The sequence below is a fragment of the Rhinatrema bivittatum genome, chromosome 4 (assembly GCF_901001135.1).
Source record: "Rhinatrema bivittatum chromosome 4, aRhiBiv1.1, whole genome shotgun sequence".
In the NCBI taxonomy this organism is placed as follows: Eukaryota; Metazoa; Chordata; class Amphibia; order Gymnophiona; family Rhinatrematidae; genus Rhinatrema; species Rhinatrema bivittatum.
Genome location: NC_042618.1, coordinates 189,640,979 through 189,666,751, shown reverse-complemented (window position 1 = coordinate 189,666,751; position 25,773 = coordinate 189,640,979). Strand labels below are relative to the sequence as shown.

The 25,773-nt window shown below is 46.1% G+C and overlaps 1 protein-coding gene across 7 annotated transcripts in view; it reads right to left on the bottom strand.

The window, feature by feature from the left end:
* Nucleotides 1–25,773, bottom strand: part of SFMBT1 (Scm like with four mbt domains 1) — a 270,863-nt gene that overhangs the window by 84,593 nt on the left and 160,497 nt on the right. For all 7 annotated transcript variants that reach the window (XM_029599417.1, XM_029599420.1, XM_029599421.1 and 4 more), the window contains 4 exons: nt 24,639–24,733; nt 17,055–17,295; nt 15,464–15,552; nt 1,845–2,091 (listed from right to left, as the gene is read on the bottom strand). In XM_029599417.1, the coding sequence (XP_029455277.1) occupies nt 1,845–2,091; nt 15,464–15,552; nt 17,055–17,295; nt 24,639–24,733 (672 nt within the window). The remainder of the gene's footprint in view (nt 1–1,844; nt 2,092–15,463; nt 15,553–17,054; nt 17,296–24,638; nt 24,734–25,773) is intronic.

Genomic DNA, 25,773 nt, shown 5'->3' with positions numbered 1-25,773 from the left:
TAGTACAAGAAGGATTAAGGGGGGGATGCTGGAGAGGCACAGAAATGCATTCATTAACCCCCGGGCGCCAGAGACCCTTGGTACATATATGGGGCCACAAGCGGCGGCAAAGAAGAGTGGAGATTTGGCGGGACCCTTGCACCGGCCCTGGGTGAAAAGTACCTGCAGACGTTGCGCCAATATGGACTGTTTTAAAATTACCCCCTGAGAGGGTAAGTTTCAAAGTTATTTCCACAGGTAAAGCAGCACTTTGCATATAGAGAAGGGCTTTAAAAAAAAATGTGCCCTTTCTTTGTGCTGGTAAAATTATGTGCATAGGGCTACTGGACATGCAACTTTAGCCACACTGAGAAGAGGCATTCCTGGGGGGAGGGGGGGGGGGCTTTCACTTATGCAAATAGTTCTGGCAATCCAAAAGTATGTAGGCCATTTTTATTTCAGAAAACCAACACACCCCCCCCCCTTACTTGCACCAATTAGCAAGTGTAAATGTGTGTGGGGCAGATTTTCTGGGCCAGTTTTCAAACGGGAAAGCGACATGCATACTTATCCTTTGAGAATGAGTACAATGTCTATGGGGAAAAAAATACCTGTGGGCTTTTACAGCAATGTAGGCAGTTACAAAATTACCACCATCACCCCCCCCCCCCCCCCCTACATCGAAGGGTAAATTATCGAAAGCCAGGTAAAAATCGGCCTGTCTGAAAATTCCCCTCCTCTTGTTAGCCAAAAGTACATATGGGCTTCCTTAGTGCATGCACTTCTAGCAAGGTTAACAGGAAAAATTTAAAGGAATGCATTTACATTGGGGAGAAGGAGGAAGGTAAAATGGCAAGCACACAGAATTTCAAAACATGCGTGCTATTTTGACCCTCCCCCTTCCATGACCTTCCCCCCCCCCCCCTCCAAAATGGCCTCCTGGCTGCACAAAAGGCAGGTGCAAAATACGCAAATGATTTTAGTGCGCATACTTTATGCTAGGTAATTGTCAAACACAAATTACCCAGGTAGTTTCTCTTTTACAATTAGTCGCAGAATATGCACAATAAAAGCAGTCATGTGCTTTGCAACTCCGCTGTCTACTCAGAATTATTCCCTAAATTTTATTTTCCCTGTGCTGGATTTTAATCAGCAAACCCAAGCAGATGTGAGTCAGAAGTTACAAATCGGCTACAGACGAGCAACCTGAACTTCTCATTCTTAAGACGCTGGCACGTGGCAACAGAAAAGCAATTTAATTTAAATATATACAAAATCCCTATTGTATAAAAATGCAAAGTGAATTTTTAGTCATGACACAGCAAGAATTACATTTTTTTTTTCTAAACACAATGAAGGCAATGTTCAAAGTCATTAACCCGAGTAAAATTGGTCTGTCTGCAAATTACCAACACTCATTCCAGCTAAAAGCATGCATGCAGTTCCACAATGTACACACTCTATCTCAGTTAAAAAGAAACTCTCCCAGCGGGTGAGTGAAACAACATGTGAACATGGGTTTTCTAAAAGTATTTGCAGTATTTTATTCACCCCACCTCAGCCTCCTACACCAACAGCATGTGCAAAGCATGAGGGCTCTTTTAGTATATATATTCTAATTTTCAAAAAGAAGCTTTCAAAATCAGCTGCAAGTTTGCATGGGTAAACTACTTTGCAACTGCACAGGCTATTTGAAAATTGCCACTAATCTTTCTAAATTGTGGCCAATGTACTTTTAAAGAATTTATAAAACTCTAGTTCTTTGCTTCCATGTGCAGGCATAAAACACAGACAACAACAAGGAGAATATTCTGTATACTGGAAACATTTCAGTCCTGGTTTAATCCTGCCATATATATATATACCTAATGAAGGCATGAGCTCATATCCCTGCTGAGCTGCCCAGCCAACCTGGTGAAGGAAGGGATCAAGGTAAAAGAGCCACTGGTCAAACTCCTCTGAATCGTCCAGCCCTTCATAATGCAGTTGGAGTCTCCCACCAACATTGTCCACCACGCTGACCGTCCAAGCTCCCAGGCAATCGTGCAAGTCCTGAAGTTCCAGTCTGGAGCCGGGAGCAATAAGATCCAGGGGGTTCTTCCCTCTATGAGGCTACAAAAAAAAAAAAAAAGGGAGGATCGTAAGTGCAACAGAGCATACAATTAAGAGTCCAAATACAATGAGTGCCTGGAATACAAGCGTGAATCCCTCCAGAAATGCCTTGAATTATTGGGGATGTTCCTACCAACTGCTGCTTTTTGCATATATTGCCACTTGAACAAAGTCCCCAGGGTTCACATTTATAATGGAAAAGTGAGATTTTTGTATGGTTGCTCCTGGATTATCCTTAGTTGCAAGGTGAAAAGTCAAATAGTTTTATTTAACACATTTGTGTTGCGCGCCCCGTCCATGCTCGGGCCTGCTCACCTTATCCATGTTCCAACGGGTCCCGGGCCGTCCTCCCCCGCTGCTGCTGCCAGCTCTGTCCGGCCTCGGCATCCCGCGGCGGCGACCGCCAGGCCTTCCTCTGCTTCCCAGGCCTCACGGCGGGGCTCGGCGTCCTCCGCGGCGTCTGCCCCACCCGACCTCTTAAAGGGCCAAGGGCGGATCCCAGCTCCGCGGTGCGCCCTGATTGAGAGAAGTATATAAGGAAGTGGTCTGACACCACTTCCTTGCCTTGGCAATTGGGTCATATACTCCAGTGTGTCTAGTTTGCCTTCCCAACGTTCTAGTGTCTTCTGTTCCAGCGTTTCCCGTTCCAGCATCTCCTATTCCAGTGTCTCCTGATCCTTTGTCTCTCCATCCCTGGTAGTACCCTTCGGACTGATCTCACGGTACTGACCTTTGGTTGTTCATTGACCTCGTCTGACTGCTGCCTGGATTCGACCTCTGACTGACCTGACTATTCTTGATCGCTGCCTGGAACCTGACCTCTGCGTAACCTAACTATTCCCGGATTGACCACAGGTACTGACCCCTGCTTGGGCTGACTATTCTGACTGATACTCTGGCCTTGATCCTCGCTATCCACTCAGACGCTCTGTTCTAGCCTCCTGTGACCTCTGAGCCTGCCTGTCTGGACATTGACCGCGCACCCTTGTTCGTGGTGCGCACACCCCTGTGCTTCATCTCAAGGAAACCCTACGAGGCCAACCTAAGACCAGGCGGCCCGGGTAACCAAGGGCTCAACCTGAGGGAACCCCGGGTTGTTAGCGGTGAAGCCCTGTTAGCCTCTGTCTCCTCCTGTGCTCCGCCTCCTGGTGGCAGGTGCTCTCTGGTTCCGACCGGAGGGCCGTACCAATCCTGCACCAGGCCAAGGGTCCACCTCCAGCGCAACAGGTTGCCAAGGCCATGGACTCGGCGGAGTCTCCCACCTTGCAAGCCATTCCTGGCCTAGCAGCTCATGTCCAAGAACAACAGCGAACCCTAGAAACTTTGGCTTAGTCCGTGGATAGACTACGGTCTCAACTACAGGATCTTGTTACGGCCAACCCAGGGGGCCTGGCTCAAACCCAGCCTCCGCGGGCATCTTTGGCCCTTCCGGCTCCACCCCATTTCAATAGGGATCCACGCCTCTGCCGAGGCTTCTTCAACCAGTGCTTTATGCAATTCGCATTACAGCCTTCACTGTTTCCCAGCGAGACAACTAAGATAACCTTCATCCTCTCTTGCCTTGAAGGGAAGGCCCTGGCATGGGCGTCACCGCTCTGGGAGCATTCTGATGATATCCACTGCGTTCTCTCTTACGTCATCTCCATATTCAAGCGGACCTTTGGAGATCCCGGCCGATAGGCGGTCACGGGTCACCAGCTTCTCCACCTCCGTCAAGGCTTGCATTCGCTCACCGAATTCACAGTAGAATTCAGGACACCAGCCACAGAACTGGGGTGGCAAGAGGACTGCCTACTGGCGATCTATCTGGATGGCTTGTCTCCTGCCCTCAAGGACGAGCTGGCTGCACGTGAGATCCCTCCATTTGGACTACCTAATTTCCCTGGTTGGCGAGACTGACCACTGCCTACGTTAGAGTGACACCAGGAGGTAAAGGTCCCCCGGTCCTCTGCCTTACGTCCACTTCGTGGCATGAATCCCCAGTTGAAGGCCTTGCTGGCGCCTCCTCCATCACCAGAGGAGCCGATGCAAATTAACCACGGAGCCTATCCCCTGAAGAGCGCCTCCGACGCAAGACACAAGGCCTGTGCCTATACTGTGGTGGCTCCAGACACCTCCTGCAATCCTCGCCCCGTACGTCCGGGAAACTACAGAGCCTGAGCCCGGCGGGGGTTCCGAGCTTGGGCGCTACTGTTACTGGCCCCCAATTACTACTCCTTGTATGCCTCATTAGGGAGGCACACTCCTTTGCCTCTACTGCCCTTGTGGACACTGGGGCAAGTGGTAACTTCATTCTGGACAACATCGTCACTCTCCTCCAGATATCTCTTCAACCCCTGGAGACACCTCTCCGCATTGCATCTATCCAGGGAGAACACCTCCCAGGACGCATCACTCATCGCACCGTGGCCTTCTACCTCACCGTGGGAACCCTCCATGAACAGGAGATATCTCTGTTAGTTTTGAAGTGTTCTATGCATCCAGTAATCCTAGGACTTCCTTGGCTCCAGGAATACGCTCCTCATTTTTGCAGTTGATTCAGTGGGGACCCCAGTGCCAGAACTGCTGTCTACGACAAGAGCCTCCAGTGGTCACCGTCCTGAACATCACAACCCTTACTAGGTTACCGGCTCCATATTCTGATTTCCAAGATGTGTTCTCCAAAAAGAATGCTGACATTCTGCCTCCACTCCGAAAGTTCAATTGCCCCATTGAGCTTCTCCCAGGCACCATGCCTCCCAAAGGCAGAACATATCCCCTCTCGCTTCCGGAGACCAAAGCAATGTCAGAGTATATTAAAGAGAACCTGGATAAAGGGCTCATAAGACCCTCGGACTCTCCGGCAGGAGCCGGATTCTTCTTCGTGAAGACGAAAGATGGCAGTTTACGTCCTTGCATCAACTACTGCAGGCTAAATGCCGTGACCCACAAGGATCGCTACTCTCTGCCACTCATCAGCGAACTATTTGATCGCCTACAAGGGGCCCAGATCTTTACAAAGTTAGATCTCTGAGGGGCATACAATCTTGTACGAATCCAGCCCAAGGATATTTGGAAGACGGCTTTCAATACAAGAGATGGCCACTACGTGTACGTAGTCATGCCTTTTGGACTTTGCAATGCCCCTGCGGTCTTTCAGCGCTTGATGAATGAGATCTTCCGGGACTTACTATACTCATTTGTAGTAGTGTATCTGGATGATATACTGATCTTTTCCAAGGATCTGAAGTCCCACCACTCACATGTTCGAACTGTCCTACAACGCCTCCGAGACAATCACTTCTACGCAAAATTAGAGAAATTTATCTTCTAACAGACCCATCTTCCATTCCTGGGCTACATCATATCCAATCGTGGTTTCACCATGGACCCTGAGAAACTTCAGGGTATTCGAGATTGGCCCCAGCAGTAGGCCTCCGCACCTTACAAAGATTCCTTGGATTCACAAGCTATTACAGAAGCTTCATCGCCAACTGCTCCATGCTAGCGGCACCACTCACAGCCATGACTAGGAAAGGTAGTAACCTTCAAGTTTGGAGCCCCAAGGCTCAATCTGCCTGCCACGCCTTGAAAGAGGCCTTCTGCACCGGACCGTGTTTACGCCATCCATATCTTAACCGCCCCATCATCGTTGAGGTTGACGCCTCCGCCATTGAAGCAGGGGCAGTCCTGAGCCAGTATTCCTCCAAGGGGGTCTTAGTACCCTACTCCTTCTACTTGCACAAGTTTTCCACCGCAGAGCAAAACTACACAATCGGAGACCGTGAACTTTTAGCCGTGAAATTGACTCTTCAAGAATGGCGTCCTTGGTTAGAAGGAGCACAGCATAAGTTCATGATATTTACAGACCATAAGAATCTTGAACACCTAAAGGAAGCTCAACTCCTGAATCCTAGACAGGCCCGCTGGGCATTATTTTTTTAACGTTTCAATTTTGAACTCCGCTATCGTCCAGCAGCCAAGAACGCCCAAGCGGATGCTCTCTCTCTCTCGAGCCAGAGGATACCCCTGAGGTCCCAAGTCATATCATCGACCCAGCATCATAACCCTCGCAGTGACCAACACGGTCATGCCTTGACCATTGCTACGTCTGACCATGCCTGCCTTCTCCATGCCCTGACCATTGCTATGCCTGACCATGCCTGCTCTCTCCATCCCTTGACCATTGCTTCGCCTGACCACGCCTGCCTTCTCCGTGCCTTGACCATTGCTACGGATAACCTTGCTACAGACTCTTTGTCCGGAGTTCCTCATTACTCGCTGCAGCTTCCACTAGCCGCCAGCTCCCATCTGAGCTCTACAGTGACGCCGCTGCCTCTATCCTCTGGACGTGGACTTTCAAGGCTTTGGCCTTTCTTTGCTCAAGCATCTTCTGTCACTCCTGGTTCCCTCGTGCTTGGGTTCCAGTTCTGTAACCAGTCTTGGATAGACTTACGCCACCTGCTGGATGCTGTCTCTGGGCTGAACCATCTATCTACCTTATCCTAACTCGAGGCCCACCTAAGTCCTTCCGGCCCCGGCACCCAAAGGCTCAACCTGAGGGGGAACGTGGGCTGGTATAGGTGAAGCTCCAGTGGCCTCTAGCTTCAGCCCACTTCACCTGCTGATGGTGGGGACCCGTGGGCCCTTGCCTATGGGTTGCGTCAACCCCACCTCAGTCCAAGAATCCACCTCCAGCTCAACAGATTGCAAAGGCCATGGATTCAGTGGAGCTGTGCATCCTCCAGGCCATTCCAGGCCTGGCTTTCATGGTGCAGGAACAGCAGCAGTTCCTCGAGGCACTGGCCTCATCCATGGACCGTCTCCACACCTGGGTCGATGCTTTCCTATGCGACCCGGCCTCGTCTCCTCTACAGCCACTTCCATCATTGCCATGGGCCATGTTGGCGCTTCCAGCACCCCCACGTTTTAAAGGTGACTAAGCTTTGCAGAGGCTTCATAAACCAGTGCTACATGCAATTTTCTCTGCAACCCTCTATCTTCCAGGATGATCTAACTAAAGTCACGTTTATCCTGTCTCGCCTTGAAGGGAAGGCCCTGGCCTGGGCTTCTCCACCGTGGGAATACTCAGACTCCCTGTTGAGGGAACTGGTTGAATTTGTGGCTGTTTTCAAGCAAACTTTTGACGACCCTGAGAGGCATGCTGTGGCAAGCACAAATTTATTCCATCTTCATCAAGGACAACAAAGCCTTTTCAATTACATCGCAGAGTTCCGGACTTTGTCTATGGAGCACACTTGGCAAGAGGATTGCCTTCGAGCTATTTTTCTTGATGGTCTCTCCTCACAGCTAAAAGATGAGTTGGCTGCTCGGGAGCTCCCTTCCTCCTTGGAGGACCTTATAGATTTGACAGGCCGAATTGACCACCATCTTAAGAGTGACACCGGGCGAGCCGGATGCCCAAAAGACTCCTGCAGGTCCGCCCCCGCTCACCACCCGTTACTAACATTACATCTAGTGACACTAGAGTGATCCAGGTGGAGGAACCCATGCAGTTGGGTAGAGGGCGACTGACACTGGAAGAGCGCCTCCGGCTAAGACAAACCGGCCTGTGTCTGTATTGCGGGGCTCCAGGCCACCATCTGATGAAGTGCCCCATTCTCTGGGAAATTCCAGAGCCCAAGTTCAGTAGGAGTCCTGAACTTGGGTGCAACTTCTTCGGCTCCCCAACTCTCTGTTCCAGTCACGTTAATTTGGGACTCCCGTCCTTCCCAATCCTCGCTCTGGTGGATTCAGGAGCAGGGGGAAATTTTATCCTCAAGGACCTTGTGCAACTCTTGGGTAACTTCTACCCTGTGCATTGCTTCAATATATGGAGAGCCGCTTCCCAGCCGTATTTCCCTGACCACGGAACCTGTTCAACTACGCACAGGGGCTCTTCACCAAGAGGACCTTGAACTTTTAGTATTGGATAAGTCTATTCATCCCATAGTGCTCGGGCTCCCTTCGCTCCAGAAGTACTCCTCCATTTAAATGGACTTCTCTACAGCTGGTAGAGTGGGGTCCAGCTTGTCACCAATCTTGTCTCCAGAAGGTAACTGTGTCGGCAACGATTCCTTTGGTTACCACCTCTTCTGGTATACCGGCTCCTTACGCCGCCTATGAGGATGTATTTTCCAAACAGAAGGCTGACCTTCTCCCGCCTCTTCGGCGGTTTGACTGCCCTATTGATCTCCTTCCTGGAACCATGCCTCCTCATGGACGCACCTACCCATTGTCTCTACCCGAGACGAAGGCTATGATCGAGTACATTCGGGAAAATCTGGAAAAGGGCTTTATCAGTCCTTCTACATCACCCGCTGGAGTGGGGTTCTTTTTCGTGACCAAAAAGGATGGGTCACTCAGACCATGCATTGACTACCGCGGTCTAAATGCCGCCACTCGCAAGGATAAATACCTCTCTGAACTCTTCGATCGTCTCCAAGGTGCGACCATTTTTACTAAGCTGGACTTAACGCGGGGTGTATAACCTGGTGTGCATCCATCCTGATGACATCTGGAAGACCGCCTTCAATACTAGAGACGGTCACTATGAATACTTAATGATGCCTTTCAGCCTTTCCAATGCAACTGCTGTATTCCTGCAAATGATGAATTAAATTTTTAGAGATCTACTGTACACTAAAGTCGTGGTCTACTTGGACGATATCCTCATTTTCTCAAAGGATCTTGATACCCACCGAGCTGACGTATGTATGGTATTAAAACGCCTTCGTGAAAATCGGTTGTTTGCAAAGCTGGACAAGTGTTTGTTCGAGAAGTCCAGTCTACCGTTCTTTGGTTACATAATTTCCCCACAGGGTTTCTCCATGGACCATGATCAATTGAGGGCGATCCGGGATTGCCCGCAGCCTGTGGGACTCAAAGTGCTTCAACGTTTCCTGGGGTTCCTTAACTATTACCGCCATTTTATCCCTCACTATTCTACTCTGGCCGCTCCCATGACGGCCCTGACTAGGAAGGGCCAGAATGCTCAAAACTGGCCACCTGAAGCTATTGCAGCATTTCATTGGCTAAAGGAAGCCTTTCAAAATGGACCCTGTCTTCACCACCCAGATCAGACTCGCCCATTCCAAGTCAAGGTAGACGCCTCCACCATCAGGGCTGGGGCTGTCCGCAGCCAGCGGACCGCTTCCGGCACCGTAGTCCCATGCTCCTTCTACTCGCAGAAGTTTTCACCAGCTGAACGACACTATAGCATTGGGGACCGCAAACTAGTTGCTATAAAGTTGGCTTTAGAAGAGTGGTGTCCCTGGCTCGAGGGGGCACAACATAAATTCACGGTGTTCACGGACCATAAAAATCTAGAGCATTTAAGTCAAGCACAGCGTCTTAATGCCTACCAGGCCCGGTGGGCCCTTTTTTTTTTTCTCGGTTCGACTTTGAGCTCCGTTACTGCCCTGCAGAAAAAAACCTTCGAGTAGACTCCTTATCCCAATCCTTTGAACCAGAGGATATTCCTGATGAGCCAGCTCATATCATCAACCTGGCAACACTTGTGTCTCCTTGTCAGCTACTCATACAGTCCCTACGGGGAAAACAGTGGTACCGGCGACTCCAAGAACGGGTGCTCTGCTGGGCCCATGATTCCAAGATTGCTGGTCATCCAGGACAAGCACGAACTGTGGCACTGCTCCAGTGGTTTTTCTGGTGGCCTACCTTGGTCTCCGATGTGAAGGCATATGTTGAATCCTGTATCATTTGTGCACAACAGACACCCCCGGTCGAGTGACCATGTGGTCTTCTTCAACCACTACCAGCACCCGAAGAACCGTGGACACATTTGTCAACAGATTTCATTGTGGATCTGCCTCCTTCTAGGGGCAATACTGTAATATGGGTCACCATAGACCATTTCTTGAAAATGGCTCATTTTATGCCGCTTCCAGGCCTACCATCTGCACCCGAGCTGGCGCGATTGTTTTTCCACCACATATTCAGATTACATGGCTTAATAGTGGATATAGTTTCCGATCGAGGTCCACAATTTGTTGCCAGGTACTGATGCCAGAAATTCGTTGCCAGGTACTGATGCCGGAAATTCGGTATCATCATCAGCCTCATGACCGCCTATCATCTCCAGACCAACGGGCAAGCTGAGCGGGAGAATCGCTCTTTGAAAGCATTCTTACGGGCATACTTTAATGACCAACAGGACAACTGGTCGCACCTCTTATCCTGGGCGGAGTTCTCACATAACTCCCACATTGCCACAGCTACTGGAACATCACCTTTCGCCATTGTCCATAGGGAAACAACCTTGACCACCTTTGCCCATATCACTCTCCGTGCTGTCGCCTGTGGCTCAAGCTATCGCGGATGCCCTTAAGACGATATGGGAACAGACAAATCTCTGCCTGCATCAGACTACTTCCCGGGCCAAGAAGACTGCCGACAGTCGCCGCCGTGCAGCTCCTGAATTTCTTCCTGGCCAGAAGGTCTGGTTGAGTACTAAATACATCAGGCTTCGATTACCTTCCCAGATTTTTGTCCTCGGTTCATCGGACCATTTCTAAATACTTGACGCATAGGACCTGTGACATATCAGCTCCAACTGCCTCCTTCCTTGGGTATACATAATACCTTCCACTTTTCCTTACTTAAATCTGTGGTGTTGTCCTGGCCTACCCGAATGGTTCCCGAGCCACCCGCGCTTATGGCAGAGACCGACACAACATATCAGGTCCACGACGTCTTAGATGCTCTTTTACGCATTCATAAGCCTGTTAGATCTTTAAGATCATCACAATTGAATTTATTAGAAATCCCTACAGTTAGACAGGCTCGACTTGCTAATACTAGAGAAACTTCTTTTTCCATCGCGGCTCCAGTTCAATGGAATCTCATCCCTTTCGAAATTCGGGAGCTGGAAGATGTTAAAAAATTTAAGAAGGCATTTAAGAGTTATTTGTTGACTCGTGTGTGTGTTTATCACTCTGATTGTTTTATTGTGATATTGTATTTAGTGAATATGGATAACCTCCGTATGTTTGTTTGGTATAATTTGGTATGGTTCCTATGGAACCTGATATTTATAAGTGTAATGTTTGTTTTTTTATTGTTATGTATGTTTTTATGTATATCGCCCAGGCCTTTTTGTGTTGGGCATTTAATAAATTTTATTAAATGAAATGAAAAAATGAATGTCTGTCGCAGAGGCCGCCGATGGGAGTACCTCCTCTCCTGGGAGGGTTATGGTCCCAAGGAAAACTCTTGGGAACCTGCCCAGAACATCCTAGACAAGACCCTCCTCAGGAATTTCCATCGTGCACATCCGGGCAAACCCCGACCTCCAGGAGGGGAGCGTAAAGGGGGGGGGGGGGGTACTGATACGCTTGCCGCCCGCGGGAGGCCCGCAGCGCAGCCTTCTCAGATGGACTTCAGTGCTTGGTTCTCAGTCGCTGGCGGCGGTCGGCCACTGGCTCCGACCTTGGGCCTTCGCCAGTATCCCTGGCCCTGCTGTGTTGCCCGGGACCTCCAGCCAGGATTCCTCCTTCAAGCTGGCCTCCCTGCCTGCTCCGCGGAGAGATGCCACCGACGGTGCTGCACCCCCTCCAGGGCGCGCGTGTGCGCAACTCTGATACTTCGAAAGGGCCCGCAGCGGGAACCTGGCCATGGACCCGGATGCTGACGTCATCCTTCTCAGCATACTTAAGCTCGGGCAGCGCTCCTAAGCGTTGCCTTTGCAACAGGTCTCCTCGGTTCCCTGTTGATCTAGTACTCGTTGCTTCCAGAGATTCATCTCAGCCTTGTGTTCCTGATTCCTCGTTGTTCCTGGTTTCTGTTCCTTCGTTCCTGCCTTGCTCCTTGCTTCAGATTGACTTCACGGACTTTGACTCTGCTTCACCTGACTTTGCCTTCTGATTATCACCAAGCCTGACTTCTGCTACGTCCGACTATGCATGCCTTCTCCAAGCCTGACCATTGCTACGCCTGACCACGTTTGCTCTCTCCGTGCCTTGACCATTGCTATGCCTGACCACGCCTGCCCTCTCCTTGCCTTGACCATTGCTACGCCTGATGCCTGCCTTCTCCTTGCCCTGACCATTGCTATGCCTGACCATGCCTTGACCACTGCTACGCCTGACCACGCCTGCCTTCTCCATGCCTTGACCATTGCTACGCCTGCCTTCTCCGTGCCTTGACAATTGCTACGCCTGACCACGCCTGCCTTCTCCGTGCCTTGACCATTGCTACGCCTGCCTTCTCCGTGCCTTGACAATTGCTACGCCTGACCATGCCTGCCTTCTCCGTGCCCTGACCATTGCTACGGATAACCTTGCTACAGACTTTTTCTTGTCCGGAGTTCTTCATTACTCGCTGCAGCTTCCACTAGCCGCCAGCTCCCATCTGAGCTCTACAGTGACGCCGCTGCCTCTATCCTCTGGACATGGACTTTCAAGGCTTCGGCCTTTCTTTGCTCAGGCACCTTCTGTCACTCCTGGTTCCCTGGTGCTTGGGTTCCAGTTCCGTAACCCGTCCTGGATAGACTTACGCCACCTGCTGGCTGCTGTTTCTGGGCTAAACCATCTGTCTACATTATCCTATCTCGAGGCCCGCCTAAGTCCTGCCGGCCCCGGCACCCAAAGGCTGAACCCGAGGGGAACGTGGGCTGGTATAGGTGAAGCTCCAGTGGCCTCCAGCTTCAGCCCACTCCACCTGCTGACGGTGGGGACCCGTGAGCCCTTGCCTACGGGTTGCGTCAACCCCACCTCAGCCCAAGGGTCCACCTCCAGCGCAACAGTATCCTGGTATCGCTGCATTATCAATGGTCCCATCTCTACTAAAAAGAGAGGAATAGAAATCGGAGAAACATTCCCTCACATCAGGAGCTGAAGTTATTATTTTACCATTAGCATCTTTTAGACAATGTATTTTACGCCGTCTGATCTCCATATATTTACATTCTGTTACAATGGCCTATCACTTACTGGATTCAAAGCCAGAGCCAAGCTCTTCCAGATAGATCATTAACTGCCAATCAATGCCACAGCCACCAAAGATAATTAATTAACTAGCATTGTATGTCAACACACATTCCAGGTATACATACATGATACCATTCCATGATTTCGCTCGGTTTGCTAAATGGTCTTTGTGATACCATGAGACCCTAAAATATGACAAGAGCACAGAGTGACTATGGGGACGCATCTCACCAGGACATTACAATGACCATTACAACATCCATCTTGCATTGACATGCCAGTCATTCCAGCTTCCAGTTTTCATGCACATTTTAGCAGGTAAGCAACATACATGCGCAGCTTCCTGCAATTCCTCTTTGCTTCCCCAGAGAAAGATGAAATTAAAGGTGACTATCTTAATTGGTGTGCTTGTGCCTCACATTGTTTTGATAATTCAGATCCTGTGAGATTTGAGCGCATTGTTTACAAAGATGCAATGCCTGCAGTCTCCCCTCATCTAGCTCATAAAAAAGTCAGGCAGCAGCAGACAGCTATCCTCCATGATTATTTTTAAATTAAATAATCTCGATTTTACACTGTATAAATAACTGGATAAACCGGACTGGGTGGATGGGTGTATGAATTTATAAAGCTCACAAAGACACCACAAACTCAAAAATGTATTCAAGCACGAGAAAATAAAAAAACTTCACTGAGAAAGAACTTCAAAAGAATCATACAGAGCCACAAGTTTATCCAAAAAACATTTCAGAGATCCTGGTATTTATAAACATAGGTCACAATATTTGCACAATAATTGTGCCACACAACAAACATGTGTAGATGAATCCATGGTTATGTATGATTGTCCCTTAAAGTGCTCTCTCAGTGAAGTTTTTCCTTGTTAAATGGCAGCTATTTATCTTCATGAATTTATACGCACCTGTGTTATGGAGGCCTAAAACCTTCAGTACCTCTAAGGAGTGTGTATCGCTTTACAACCACAAGGCCTAAAGTGTTATTCCAATTATAAACTATCTTATTTAAATTTATATCAGACACTTAGTTTTAGTAAACAAAAATATTTAATAATTTGAGTAATTTATGAAGAATAGAAGGATAAACAGTTCTAACTTCATGAACATGCTACCGAATAATGCATAAAAAAAACACATTTAATTAAAATTAGGCAACAGATTTCTGGCAACAATCAGCCTCAAAACTGACAAACCCATGGCCTCAGCTGTGATGTGGTACATACATCTCTTTTTGGTTTCCAGTACACGTCATGTATAAAGGTGAATTTTAAAAGCCCGACATATGAATCAACTAGGGGATGTGTGAATATGTTGGGCCAGCGCACCAAGCAGATTTTAAAAGCCACCGGGATACACAGGTGCACACCACTGCATGTACAAATAAAAAGTTTCCAAAAAGGGGTGGGGAAAGGGCATGGTCGATCTGGGACTGCAACATACTTACACGCATTGGCGCACGCCGGGGTCCCCTGTGGCGTAACTTTACTTCTGCTATGGATGATGTGTAAGTTATAAAACAAAATATTCTAGGCAGATCAGCGGAGTTTTAAAGGTCGGGGCTAACAGGGAGGAAGGGAGGCTATTAAACTAGGAGGGGTTTAGAAGTCCTATCCCTTAACTGTGCGACCTGGGAATGAACTGGGAAAACGGCTACCGGTGTCAGCATGAGTGGCTTATATAATCTCCCCACTTACGCGGTAGAAGCGGCATTTGCGTGCATAGGCGTGCGTCCACTTAAAATTGTGCACACATGTGTGCACAGTCAGGCTATTTTATAACATGCGCGCTTATACGCATGTGCCCCTGCATGTGGGCTGACGAACGCATGCACCTTCATAATGTATAATGGCCGCCAAACATGATCCAACTTATTGTGCTTATTGGGGCAGATTTTAAAAGCCCTACGCGCCGAGCCTATTTTGCATAAGCCCTGGCGATGCGCGCAAGCCCCGGGACGCGCATATGTCCCGGGGCTTTGTGAAAGGAGCGGGGCGGGGGCGGGACCGAGGCCTCCGGCACAGCGGCCCTGCCGAGGGATCACGCACCGGCACTCGGCCGGCGCGCACAACCTACGCCTGGCCCAGAGGCAGGCGCAACTTCCCAAATAAAGGTTGGGGGGGGCGGAAGGAAAGTTCCTTCCGAGGCCACTCCGATTTTGGAGCAGCTGCGGAGGGAACAGGGAAAGCTATCGGGGCTCCCCTAGGGCTCGGCGCGCACAAGTGTGCACCCCCTTGCACGCGCAGACCCCAGATTTCATAACATGCGCGCACAGGTTGTGTGCACAAATCTACACCCGCGCATAGGTACTAAAATCTGGCCCATAGTGTTTCATAACTCAAAGCCCTTCATTTTACAATGTAGTCTCCCCTGCAGGAAACTTGGATTACAACTTATGGGCAAATTACTGCAAAGCACATGAACACTCACACCCTCCAGCAGGTTACTGGGAGCACTGCAAGTGCCACTCAAGGTCTGCCGCAGGAACTCCTCCCAATCGGAAATCTTGTCCTTGATACCTATACAGAGAAATTAATTTTAAAAATAGCAATGAGTACTGGCAGTGATCCAACACTTGGCAAATCAATCACTTTAATAAATCTGTAATATTTGCTCAGAGACAATTACTGACATATCCTGGGTAAAAGAAACGACAAAAGCCTATCTGCTCCTGTACATGCATATCATGAGGTCCACCAGTCACACTTATAAAGTTTCCATATTGCTGTCTTTTCAGTGGTTAGAATTACCCCAGGACTGTTCACCTTTTCTCCCACCTGGGCAAAGAAATAGGTATCCTGCACTAAATAAAGCAAATGAAGCATATTGGATGATGAATTGAAAGGTTTAATTTTACATCCTGTACACTCTGGGAAGAAAGCAATTGTCCAGCAGCTTAAGTCACTCTGCAAATGTTAGGCCACGGCACTGAACAAATATGTCCCTCTGTGACTTGCGCAGTGTATTTACTCAGCTCGCTATTCTCAGTACAGTGTGGTTTTCTGCGGCTCAACTGCAGTAAGCATGACCTACGCTACCAGCTGCACAATCCAAAGATGCAGTCTTCTGTACATTTCTAAGGGAAAGAAGACCATCCACTGAAAAAGGGACAGGAAGAGAGGTCGGAGTTACAGAGGATGAAAATGTGTGAAAGGGACTGAATGCATCCTTTCTTTTCTATGGCCAGGTTTGCTCAGAAATACTTGACAACAGAGGTGGAAGGCATGACCCTGAATCCAACTGAGCTCAGACTCCAAGAGTGCCATCGGGCGCCAGATCTCCAGCTGTGTCATTCCTATTCCACTCCAGCAAACCAACTGCATGCACTGAGAAAAAAAGTGTCTGCTCTTTTGGGGCTGGGAGTTCCCTACCCAATTGCGCCACGGGACTTTGCATTCAATGTTCCCCGACTCCTTGCATTTTCTCCACTTATAGAACTGCACACATGGTCAGTGCTACAGAAAAGTAAAAGTAGTAAATACTTTTCTGTGACAGCAATGTGTGTATACAGCATCAGCCAACAGCTTTCATTTACTGATCCCATTCATAGGTGCATTATTTACTTCATTGCCTTTTACCCAGTCTTAAATACTGTCTTTCTGACCCTTTTTTTTTTCTTCTTTTTTTTTTTTTAACATTAAAGTCACTTTTCAGCATATACAGACTCCCTTTATAGACTCTCCAATTGCTAATCCCCTACCCAAGACCCTCCTTTCTCTCTCTGCTCATAAATTTTCCTTCGATTCTGCCCCTACACACACTCTCACAACCTTATGTGTTTTTCTAACTACTGAAGAAGGAACCTATACTATCTTGAAAACTAACATACAATGAAGCTTAGGTATACAAATTTTGATGGCCCAATGAAAGACTGCATGACCATCAAAATATCCAGTAGTTTTCCTGGAAGTAACACATGACAAAAAAAATGGTTTAATTCATATATTAAATATATAAATAGCAGAGATTATAACTGCAACACAATGCACTTTTCCAACAGCCCTTTAGTTTTTCATCTCACCGTCCGGAGGTTTGAGGATTTTCTTATTCTGGTTGCACCAGCCAATGGGGTGTAAGCTAGCAGTCATAATGTCACACCAAAAGTCCGCCTTGCGGTCCTCCCCATAGCCATCATAGCGGAGCAGGAGCAGCTGCCCACAGGTGGTAATTATGGTGGCCACCCAGTAGGTCTCTACGTCTGCCTTCACAGCCACTTCAAGCTTCATGCCAGGAGAAAATCCATTCTGCAAACTGGTGTCTACCTAAACCAAGGAAAAATAAATATTCGGTCAGAAGGCATTTCAGGACTACTGCAACAGAATGCACACAGTGCAGTCCAAATTGCAGTATCAATTCAGGGCAACATGGAAATCTCAAAACAGCTGCAAAATGTATTTTTCTATGTAGACATTTTATATACCGTCGTTCCATGTCAAGATCACAACGGTTTATAAAAGTAACATTCATAGATATAAATCAACAAATAGGGGTAGATTTTAAAAACATACGCGCGCATGTTATAAAATCCGGGGCGGCGCGTGCAAGGGGGAGGTTGAATAATGCATTTTTCGCACGGCGACGCATCGCAGCCTTCCCTCCCCCCCTCTTCCCCTGTCCTCCCTGACCCCTTAAAAGACCCTACCTTTTTTTTTTTTTTTTAGAACCTATGCCAGCTCCTGAGCTGGCGTAAGTTGCGCACACTAGCAAATGGCTGCTGTACTGGCCGCCTCCAGCTCCGCCCCTCCCCGCCCCCTGGACTGCCCCTCTTCTGCGGCCTGGCTCTTGGGCGCATAACCCCCGCTTTTTACGTGCGCTGGCCATTTAAAATCGGGCCGATAATGACTGGTTAAAGAGGTAGTGTTCATAACTAGGCATTAACATCTATCAAATTAAAGGGCAGATTTTCAAAGGGGTACACGCATAAGATAAGTGCGTACCCCCCGAAAACCTGCCCCAAGCTCCCCTTGCCCACGCCGAGCCTATGTTGCATAGGTTGCAGGCACGCGCAAAGCCCCGGGACGTGCGTAAGTCCCGGGGCTTTGCTTGGGGGGGGGGCGTGTCGGGGGCGTGGTGCCGGGCAGGTGTAACTTTTAAAATAAAGGTAGGGGGGCGATTTAGTTAGGGCTGGGGGGTGGGTTAGGTAGGGGAAGGAAGGGAAAGGTGGGGGGGAACAAAAAAAAAATTCCCTCCGAGGCCGCTCCGATTTCGGAGCGGCCTCGGAGGGAAAGGGCAGCGCACGCAGGACTCGGCGCGCGCAAGGTGCACAAATGTTCACCCCCTTGCGCTCGCTGACCCCAGATTTTAAAAGATACGCGCGGCTACGCACGTATCTATTAAAATCCGGCCTACTCTTGTTTGCGCAGGGTTGTGCGAACAAAGGTATGCCCGTGCGCTTCTTATATAATCTACCCCTAAATGTTCCAATCTATTTGACTAACGGTCTAGGACATAGACGAGTAGTACAGGGAATAAAAATAAAATTTAGTTAGTATGTTGAAATGATTCTTACATTCACTCATTAAATTTATTCCTCATGCTTCACTTAGTATCTTTTCTAGGTTTTTTTTTTTTTGTAGCTCTCTACTTTCTGATGTTTTAAGTTATATTATATGCATTTTTTGCAATACCCCTCCTCCCCAAGAGAACATGCACCAAAATAAAAGCTCTGTGCACTTCCAGTACACAAAAATCTTCACAGTATGCAGTCCCTGACTGTTTTCCTCCCTCTAAAAAGTGTTTCTCTTGGTTTATATTATCACTTGACTTGGCTGCACAAAGACACCTGAATGGGGCCAATTCATAAATTGCTCAAAGTTTGAAATACCCCTCCATGGACGTATAAACATAACACTGTGTACGCCTTCAAGGAGAAAATAATTAAAAAGCAAGAGATAAAAAGGGCATAGTTTTTCTTGCAGATCATCCACATTCTGCTCAACCCATCATCTTGTGTAATCTCAGCAGGGGGCAGACAGCAGCCAGGTGCCTTCCACTGAGAATAAAGCTCTGAATTATGGAGAACATTAACATTTCTCTACAGGGACAGAAGAAGCAAAATCCTGTTGTGAACTGGGTCCTATAAGCACCAAAGCTATCTGTTACGTTTTTCTAAATGCCCCTAGTTACTAAGGAATTTGTGCCAAGTTTTGTAATATATAAAGTATGAGTTGCAGCTGGGTATTTTTCATGAGTGGCATTTTAAATGGATTTATACAATCTGATAAAATCTCGGTAAAAATAACTAAAATTCCATGATCTGACGGATTGTTAATTGGATCATAATGCAATACACAAAGTCTGCCATCTGGAACATATCCGCCTTTTTTGAATTGTAATTGTCAGGATGTGAGAAATGTCCCATCTCTAGCTACATACATTTTTTTTTTTTTTGCATGGAAATACGCACAGTCTGCTTGTGGCACAATTTGATGCTTTAGGAACATCTGTGATGTTAGAAGTAGATTTACAGCTTTTGGTAAAGAGAGCATCAGTAGGACTACATGACCTCTAAGACAAAGATCCTATTTTCAAATAATCAGCAATCATGATGTAATCATGGAACACCAAACAGAAACAGTAATACAGAGACCCACAACCCTGGTCCTTAAGGACTGCAGACAGGCCAATTTTTCCAGGTCAACAAGTTATGCAAATTAATCTGGTTCTTAGATCAAATGCACACAAGGACAACTGATGAATATTTATTGCAGGGTATTCTGAAAACCAGACCTGCTTGCAGTCTTTAAGGACCAGGGTTGTGCACCTCTGCATAATGTGTGCTGCCTCTCTCGAGCAATAACTTTCTCTACCAACACAACACCAAATACAAAATAGAAAAGAGGAAGAATGGTTAAAAATAAAAAGAGACTACGTTACAAAAGCAACCTCAGTTTTTACAAAGCTGTTTAATGATTGCAAAATTAAGAGGGCTCAAGCTTCCATGGCTTGTGTTTCAAACCCCAAAGCACGATGGATTAATTGAGTTTTTTTTTAGATAAAAGTGCCCTCCTCTGGTACCTATGTAACATTGCAACAGTTTGAATTCATCTTGCAAGAAAAAAAATAACTTCGAAACAGCGACCAAACATAACCCAAAGATGGAGAGTCCCCAATATTTTATTTATTTAAAATATTTCTAACCCATACCATCTGAAGCTCTGGGCGGTAACAAAACTACAATATAACCCAGCAGAGCCTTAGAGAGCAGCTCACAGAGCCCAGGATCCCTGATGTACCCCATCAGGGAATCAGAGCTGCCGGAAAGGAAAGAGCTCTAGGTGCATGCTAACTCTCAACATAAAGGAAAACAATCTGATTATTAGAGCTATTTTCACTCTTGCAGGTAAATAGCACTATATAGTATATCCACGTTAAGGTGAAATGAAATATCGATCTAGGAGACGTACGAAATAAACAAGATGTTCCACCCAAAACTAATGGAGTCTACTTTCAGGAACATTCATGTGTGTGAATAAAATAAATAAATCAAACAAACAACCCTCAGAATCCTCATACCTCTCCTGAAATGTTCTGAAAATCTGGTGTGGCTAGGACACCAAACGCAGAAGTTATTAGGGAGGACTTTATGTGCATATACCCCTATATATGCACATAAAGTCATCTCATGAGCTCTCTTTCTCTTTGGAAAGTAGGCTAACAAGAAATGGGTAGCCCATGTGTCCTACTTAAAAAGAGTTTTCTCTACGTTTTAGGTTAGCCTAATAAAAAGTATTACCTGCAATTCATTTAAAGACTTTTATTTTAATGTATTTAAGTGGGCTGACAATAACGGTACATTACTTATACCGAGGGAGTAAATTATCATTGAATGAAGTCTGCAAGCAATTAAGCCGGCAGCTTTAAGACCTGGAGCCTTGCCAGCATTCAAGCATTAGCAGAGTAAGGATAAAAAAATGGAATTAGTAAAAAAAAGAAAAAAAAAAGAAAAGGAAAGAGAAGAGAAGTTTATTCTGATGCCCCAGACTGGAGGGCACCAGAAGAAACATTGTGTTGTGAGGTTGTCTTTCTATGGGTCAAGGTCATAGAAAACTTTATAGAAATGTATGGGGAGTGGGTGAAGAAGGTCAAACAAGTTTGGGGGTCTGGGTGGAGGCAAGAAATACATTTTTGCCCTAGATCTGATGTGAAAAGCTGCTGAGACTTGTGGGGTCAGAGGCATAGGTCCTTGGCTCCTCTTCCTTCCCCTCGCCCCAAATTCCAACGCAATACATATGGACATTTCAGAGTCCAATATCCTGAGAAATGGAGACAGCAAGTTATTTAAACAGCACCACTACCAAATCACACACTTTGCTGAGCAATCAAAGTAATTATTAGGGATGTTTATTCATCTGAAACGACATGGACAATGTCAATGACATTGTCTAAGTTGTTGTTTGTCGTTTTCAAAATGAAATAATAGAAAAAAATAAATCACAAAATTTCATATTTCTCGTCTATCATTTTTAGTGCACACTCTTTCCAAAATGTTTAAAAAAAAAAAGGGGGGGGGGGGGTGGGACATTAACTACTCCCAAATGAAATGAGACATTTTATGGCCTGCACACCCCTAGTATTTATGCAGCCAACCTAGAACTGTTACCCGGTCAGGTGATGTCTCCCACTTCTGGAATGGGCCAGAGTGAGAACAGAGTCTAGATTCAATGACAATACATCATCATACCATTGAAATAGGACAATGCAACAAAAAAGTTTCATCTATGATCATGGTGACTCTGCAATTCCTCTGTCACACCCTGTGGCTCTCAAACACCGTCTGTACTCCAGGTACCAAATTGTAAACAATATCTCAAATGTCAGTAAACCTGGTTTCTCCTTTAAATAATTTATACCAGCTATTATCCCATCCGATGACCATATAATTTTGTAGGACCACTACTCATAGGGTCACGGTATTTTACCAGACTCTTTTTATGGTTCGGGTCCGGTTTACTTTATATATGCTTTTTTATAATTTTTATAATTTTTTAATATAATTTTTTATCATCTGCATAGCCCGTGTTGGGCTATGCAGATGAGTATCACTGCTGAATTACTTTGAATTGGGATTAAGAAAGTGACATTTAGTTGACTGTAATTTGAAATGTCATCTTGGAGCTCTCATTAGGGTGATGGAAAGAAAGAAAGAAAATTATAAAAAAATTATAAAAAAGCATATATAAAGTAAACCGGACCCGAACCATAAAAAGAGTCTGGTAAAATACCGTGACCCTATGAGTAGTGGTCCTATAAAATTATATGGTCATCGAATGGGATAATAGCTGATATAAATTATTTAAAGGAGAAACCAGGTTTACTGACATTTGAGATATTGTCTGCAATTCCTCTGCCATTACCTGGACCGAGGATATCTTTGGGTGACTAGGTGTGATGAAAAGTCACTCAGAGAACAGAAAACAGACATTTATTTATTTAAAATCTTTTCTATACCATCATTAAGTTATAGATATAGAAACATAGAAGTGATGGCAGAAGAAGACCAAACGGCCCATCCAGTCTGCCCAGCAAGCTTTCACACCTATTTGTTTTCATAATCTGTTACTCTGACCGCTGAGGTCAGGGCCCTTATTGGTAACTTTTTGGTTCCAATTCCCTTCCACCCCCACCATCGATGCAGACAGCAGTGCTAGAGCTGTATCTAAGTGAAGTATCTAGCTAATTGGTTTGGGGTAGTAACCGCCGTAATAAGCAAGCTATTCCCGTTTGTTTACCCTGCATGTGCAATTCAGCCATTGTTGGTTGTCTGAATAAAAATCCTCTTTACTTAATTCCCTCTGTTGCTGAAGCAGTGAGCTGCGCTAAATACTTATTCCAAGTCAAGTATCATGCTTAATTGATTCAGGGTAGTAGCTACCGTAACAAGCAAGCTACACCCATGCTTATTTGTTTACCTAGACTATGTAATTCATTCCTTGTTGGTTGATGCTGAATATAAATCATCTTTTCTTCATTTTCCCTGCCGTTGAAGGAGACAGCTATGCTGGATGTGCATTGAAAGTGAAGTATCAGGCTTATTTGAATTGGGGTAGTAACCGCCGTAACAAGCAAGCTACTCCCCTGCTTTTTTGTGGATGCAAATCCTTTTTTCCACATTTCCTCTTGCCGTTGAAGCATAGAGCAATATTGGAGTCGCATTAACTGTGTGTATGCTTATTGAATAAGGATATTAATCTCCAGGTAGTAGCCATCATTCCCGCAAGCAAGCCACCCCTTGCCTCTTCTCTTCATTCACATCCTCTAGACTTTATGGATCCACAGTGTTTATCCCACGCCCCTTTGAAATCCTTCACAGTTTTGGTCTTCACCACTTCCTCCGGAAGGGCATTCCAGGCATCCACCACCCTCTCCGTGAAGAAATATATACCATCACAACAGTTTACAGAAAGGCACATATATAAATTTGGTAATTGTATATGTCAATACTTATCTATAAGAAGTGCCATTAAAGTCCGGTAACATAGTTTCATAATAAAGACTATTTGCTGAATGTTATAAATCTTGTCCTTTTCCTACATGTATCAGTATTAATAATTACATGTATGGCTCTATTGGATTGTATATTTTATGTTAAAGGTGAAATAAAATAATAAAATCACACGTATTGAGCTATGTGCTGTGTGCTGATGTTCTGCTGCCAGCTTAGGACTTAGGTCTCACATGTTTAAAGGAGGGAGTCTAAGGGGGAGAGAACGAGCAAGTGTCACTGCAAGACAGTGTATGCTAGAACTCTTTAAAAGTCCAGGACCGAGCATTTAGCCTGGTCACTTTAAGACAGCCTACAAGGGAATCCTGGTTGCAGGGTGATACCCCTGGGGAGACAGACAAGAAGGCAGGCCCTAGGGAGAATATAAGGCCCCACATGTGATAAGAAGGAAGTAGCAGCTTTGCTAAAGCTACTTATCTAAAGACTCCTGTGCTTTTATTTCCAGCACTATTGAGGTAAGCAGGCTCTTAGTTGTTTAATTTTGTCTGTAAATAATAATAAAGGTCTGTGGAAGAATATCTGGAGTCTACACTATTCTGCCCTCCAGCAAGTCAAAGACTTCTCACGCTGTGTTACAATCTCTCACCAAGCCTTGCTGAGTACCTACATGTGCTGACCCCTTTGCATATCATCTAGACTAAATCTCAGCCAGGTGCCTTTGTTAATACTACTGAAATATGGATGCAAGGAAAAAAAGAAATGTCATGCTGGTCGCACATTGCTCGGGATAAAAAGGTGCCCACCTTTTCCTAAACACTAGAGCAAGTGGTGGTGGTGGTAGTGACAATGCTAAATCTTCCAGGTGATAAGATCCCTGGTGCAGCTATAGGCCATGGTGAACTTGCCCATGGACTCACTGCAGCAATAGACAGACCAAAGAAACTAATGAAAAAATTAAGAGGATTACCTAAAATTAGGTGGACCACAAGACAGAAAAGAGAGATGATGAACTGCTACTTTTATGCCATAAATGCCGTATTTTCATCTATGGTCACGGTGGCACTGCAATCCTTTTGCCATTACCTGGACCGAGGATGTCATTTGGGTGACTAAATGTGATGAAAGGTCACTCACAGAACAAAAAACAGACTTAGGACTCACATGTTTAAAGGAGCTGTGTGGGGCCGCTGTTGTCCCTGTGTCTTCCAGATACTCGTCCCAGTTAAATTCTGCCTCCTCCACTCCAGAGCCGGGATCTGGAACAAAGCGGGAAACACAGAGATGAAGAAGTCACTTTAGCCTCTTGTAAATTTAAAATTTATCAACAAGATCTCATTTACATTTTTTCCTTCAACTGTACTTCCTCAGATGCAGATTATGATGGGAATGTATTTAGCAGATCACGTGACAGATTTGCATCCAATCAGAACACAAATCGATGTGCCTAGAGTTGCACAGATGATCTTTAGATTGGGAACATAAAAAATGCACATTTTTAAGAAGCAGTGCCTTCTGCATACATATACAAAATGCTGGTTAAAAAGTCTTTCCTCAACCCCCCAGGACTGTTCTTTTTTTCCCCTCTGAATTTCTGTATCATTCATCATTTTAGGGAAGAATTCTACTCTTCTTTTTTTTTTTTTTTGTAATTTAGAATTTATTGAAAATTATACAAAAAAACTGAACATACAGAAAGCCGTGACAATAGCAAGATCACTATTCCAAAACATAAACCCAATCCCCCCAATCCCTGCCCCTTCCCATAATCCCAGTGGAAGCAGACTGGATATAAATGTGCAAACCAAGGAATCACTCTAACCCGGACAGGCATCAGACTGCAGTTGATGGGAGACCCCAAATATCACTGAACTTGAGTAGAGGCTGTCAGCTTCCCTGAATAATGGACAATCTGAAGTAATTAGCACACTATAGTCAGAGGTGGGGTAGTTGATTTCTTTCACCAGGATGCCAATGTACATCTAGCAGCAACGACAACCTCTAGAATCAGACCTTGCAATGAAAGTGATACATCAGGGACAGAAACACTCAGAAGGAGTACTTAGGGATCTTTAAGAGGAGTAATCTGTGTGATATCTCTAATTAACCCAATATCCATTCCCAGAATTGTTGAACCAATGGGCACTGCCACCAGACAAGAAACTTAACGGTGAATTTTAAAAGCCTGCTGCATGCCAAAACCAGGAGATATGCACACAAGTCGAGCTGGCATACGCCGAGCAGATTTTAAAAGCCGCTCAAGTACGCGCGTATTTCCCACTGCACGCACAAAGAAAAA